General features: G+C 38.9%; 1 protein-coding gene across 1 annotated transcript; it reads right to left on the bottom strand.

Annotated features, from left to right (window-relative positions):
* Positions 1-932: 932 nt before the first annotated feature.
* Positions 933-3,686, bottom strand: LOC114357247 (extracellular serine protease-like). The gene has a single exon (XM_028310768.1). It carries the CDS (start codon positions 3,684-3,686, stop codon positions 933-935), a length of 2,754 nt encoding a protein of 917 aa, XP_028166569.1.
* Positions 3,687-4,006: the final 320 nt, after the last annotated feature.

Below are 4,006 nucleotides of genomic sequence, written 5' to 3'. Positions count from 1 at the left end.
TTTTAGAAGACTTAACTACTGTTGGGGGTTTGCCCTTAAGAAAATGCGACAGGCAACCATTCAAGGCATTAGCATTTACCTGCGTTGTAGTCATCAATATGGCAGCTACAAGAATAAAGTTGCGCTTCAAAAGAATCCCCAATTTATTAAAAGTATTTCAGCAAGTAAGGTTGTAGTAAGTAAATTACGCAAATAATGAATGAAATTGCGGCTCATAAACTTTCAATTCTACGCCATCCAAATTAATTGACTGGTAAGCAAGCTTAGTTCCAATTAGATTTCCATCAATTGAAATTGAATCCACTAAAACTGTGCTCTGTTGTAAAGCTCCAACTTTCATCCCTACCAGTGGAATTGATTGCTTGCAGCCAGTGAATGCGATTGTATCGGCAAGAATCTCATAAAATGAAACTTCGCCACATGGTAGAATGTCTTCCACTTGGAAGAACCGAACCGTATCTTCTGCGGGATTTTTAATATTGGTATGACAAACCATTACCGTGCCTTTGCATAAAGTATGACTTGCTTTCGAAGCCAATTTTTGACTTTCAGCCTGTTTAGCCACTGCAATTAAGCTAGATACTTTTGCGCGATAATCCCCCAAAGATTCACTATAGAAAGAGACGACAGGTGTTTTATATCCGCGCTTATAAGCAAAAACTGTTTGATGGGTATCACTAGCAAAAATAATAGAGTCGCCAATTTCAATGCGCTCACTTCCAGGCCTGCACATATAACCCGCAACACTGATGTATTTTTTATCTTCTTTTTTACTTGGGTCTGTACCTAGTTTTGTAGTCATTTTTAAGACTCCACAATTAAGAATGTATATTATATATTATACGGTTAGAGCTTATAAAAATCAATATCTTCCGATAATTAAAATAAAAGAACTGCGTTTTAAACGCAGTTCTTTTTAGTGGTTTCTATGATTAGAAGTTGTACTTAAAGCCCACTTGACCTAAGTAGCCGCTATCATCGTCTGAAACTGCAAAAGCATTACCGAACAACACCCATTTACTCATTGGTGTTTCGTATTTCGCATTTAGACCATAAATGAAATAGTCTTTATCAAAATCAGGCGGTGTGAAATCAACAGAGATATCATTATCTAAGTTTGATGCCACCGATACTTTAGATAAGTCACGATCTACGATATTAGTGTATTGAGCAAAACCACCCAAAGTAAAGCCATTAGAGAAGGTGTTTGTTAAGCGTAAGCCTGCATGCAATCCAAACTCTTCTGCGTCAGAATCACTAACCTTTAAGCCAGTCGTTAAACGCTCAGATAATCCATCAGTCTTAACGCTTGCATATGAAGCAGCAAAGAAAGGCGTTACATCTAAAGAGCCTGAACCAGTTTTCATATTGAAGTTTCGACCCGCTTCAACATAAGAATTTAAAACAGAAGTATCAGATTTAATTACCGACTGCTCAGTGCTTAAACCAGAGTTCACATTGCGGCTGTATTCAGTATCACCTAAACCGTAATGGAGTGTCCCAAGCATATAAGCATCACTGAATAAATACTTACCATACACACCAAAGCCAGTAAGGTCAGTTTCAGCTTTATTGGCATTCAAACTGTATTCAGACTTATCTTTAAGTTGCGATACATAGCCACCAATTAAAGCATTATCATTCAGTGTGAAATCAACACCAACACTTGTAGAGTAAACATCCGAATCAACCGAATCCCAACCGCTTGCACCATTTTTGGTTGTTAATGCTGTGTAGTCCACCCAAACACCACTAGCATCTAAGCCGGCATCACTTAGATGACGAACAATCGAACCATTTGCCAAACTTTGGTTTTTAAGTAATACCGAAGATGTTTCAGCAAAGATTGAACCTGAGTTACTGTTCAAGACAGCCTGTACGCCGTCAGCAGTGGTAATCGCTTGCAATTGGGCTGCATAATTCACCAAATTATTGCTAGTATCACCGGATTTATACAATTCATCAGCTTTAGCAAGAAGTTTATCGGTCAATTGAGCAGAAGCAGTACTTACACCACCTTTAATCGATGCGGTCTCAGAAGCAGACTTTAAACCAACATCGGTATACACATTGTTTGAATCATAAGCCGTATTACCTACAGTCAAGAATGCGCTCTTAGTGTTTACTTCCGAGAATTGGCCTGTTAATCCACCATCAGCATTTAGTACCGTATGGGTGCCTGTTTGAACATATTTAGCAGCGGTTGCTGTCACGTTTAGAGCACCATCGATGTTCGCTTTACCAGAGACAGTAAGTTCATTACCAACTTTATAGGTTAGAGACGCATCTTTAGATTGGGTATAGTCACCTTTGACCGCTAAAGTACCCTCACCTGTTGAGACGTTGCCATAGTTGTTTACTGATCCAGTTGTGCCATTACCGCCAAGTAATGTACCACCACCATTAACCGTAAATACTGAACTAGATGTATCACCAGATACCTTTAAAACGCCCGAATTAACAGTCGTATCACCTGTATATGAGTTTTCACCTGAAAGCACCAGACGACCATTACCGTTTTTAATTAAACCGGCATCGCCTTTAATGTCATTAGAAAAAACACCAACATAACCATCAGTTACGTTCGCATCAAAGTTACCAAACTCTTTGGTAAACATTCCAACGCCATTTACAGCTTTGTCTTTGTTGAAGTAACCCCAACCGTAGGTTTCATTGTATAGACCATTATTAACACTACCATCGTCCATGTAATCAGCAGTTGTCAATAAAGTTTGACGAACCTGATCTGCTGTCATCCAAGGATAGTTAGACCATACCAATGCAGCCGTACCCGTTACTTGAGGCGCTGCGCCAGATGTTCCATGAAACGAATATAAATAGTCACTTAGAGCAGTGTTTGATAGGTTGCTGTTTACGTAATCAGCAGCAAGACACCATTTTGCAGCCGCACCACATGCGTTAGCGCCTTCACCACTATTATCTCGGTATAGAGCCGTGTGATCTTCATTTAATCCCGTAACAACAAGCCATCCTTTTTCGAGTTCAGCATTAAATTTAGGGAATAATGCTAAAGATGATGGCTCATTAAGCCCTTCATTACCCGAAGAGAAAACCAACAAGCCACCATTCTTAACTACGTCCAAGGCACCCGATTGATTGATAACACCAATCATTTCTTCGTCAGTTAAGTTCCAGTTTGAACCAGAAGAAATATTGAATAACTTGACACCATTTTTCATCATTTGATCATTGGCGGCAAAAAAGAACGTTTTTGTATAAGAAGTACCAATACCATTTTCGGTTGTTTGAGCTGCATAAATTTCAGCTACACCGTTGGCAACTCCCTCGGCAGAACCATTTACACTTGATCCTGCAATTATAGTTGATACAAACGTGCCATGCATGCCATTACCATTGTCCTGCAGCTTAGCAGAAGCATTAGATAGATCAGTGACAGTAACTTCGCCGGTTGCAGTATTAAATGAATACTTTTTGATTGAGGAAATAGAACCCTTTAGGCTTTCTGTTTCAACAACACCACTATCAAGCACCCCAACTTTTACCTTTGCAACAGTCGTATTTGTATCAACTACTGATGGCTCTTTTTCAACTGGGGTAGTAGGATCAGTTGGTGTAGTGGGATCGGTGGGATCGGTTGGATTGGTCGGAGGTGTTGAAGTTGATGGTTTTGAAGAAGACCCACCACCGCCACAACCAACAAGCATAGCTGTAACGATAGCTAGTGCAAGTGGAGACTTACCAAATTTAAAGTTCATAATTTTTCCTTAGTTCAACGTTATCTTCTGATGTGTTTATTATAACGCACTATATATAATATGTATAGCGGGTAAATGGATTTTTCTAATTAAATTTGAAATTAATTTATTCAAAAAAAAACCACTAATTAGTGGTTTTTATAAATGTTGTTAAAAGACATATTTATATTGCAAACTAAAACCATCCATTCCACCGTTGTAAACATATGTGCCTTCGGTTACTGAATTAGCAGTCCATTGGTAGCCAACACCCGCTTTTGCAAAAAACT

Source organism: Ostrinia furnacalis, unplaced genomic scaffold (assembly GCF_004193835.3).
Source record: "Ostrinia furnacalis isolate ACB-3 unplaced genomic scaffold, ASM419383v2 OfSCF3086, whole genome shotgun sequence".
Lineage (NCBI taxonomy): Eukaryota > Metazoa > Arthropoda > Insecta > Lepidoptera > Crambidae > Ostrinia > Ostrinia furnacalis.
Note: the sequence above shows the minus strand (reverse complement) of the source record. Positions and strands in the feature narration are given on the sequence as shown.

What these genes read in the sequence shown, in the direction of transcription:
- LOC114357247 (XM_028310768.1), bottom strand. Translation starts at nt 3,686, where the DNA reads ATGCTTGTTGGTTGTGGCGGTGGTGGGTCTTCTTCAAAACCATCAACT.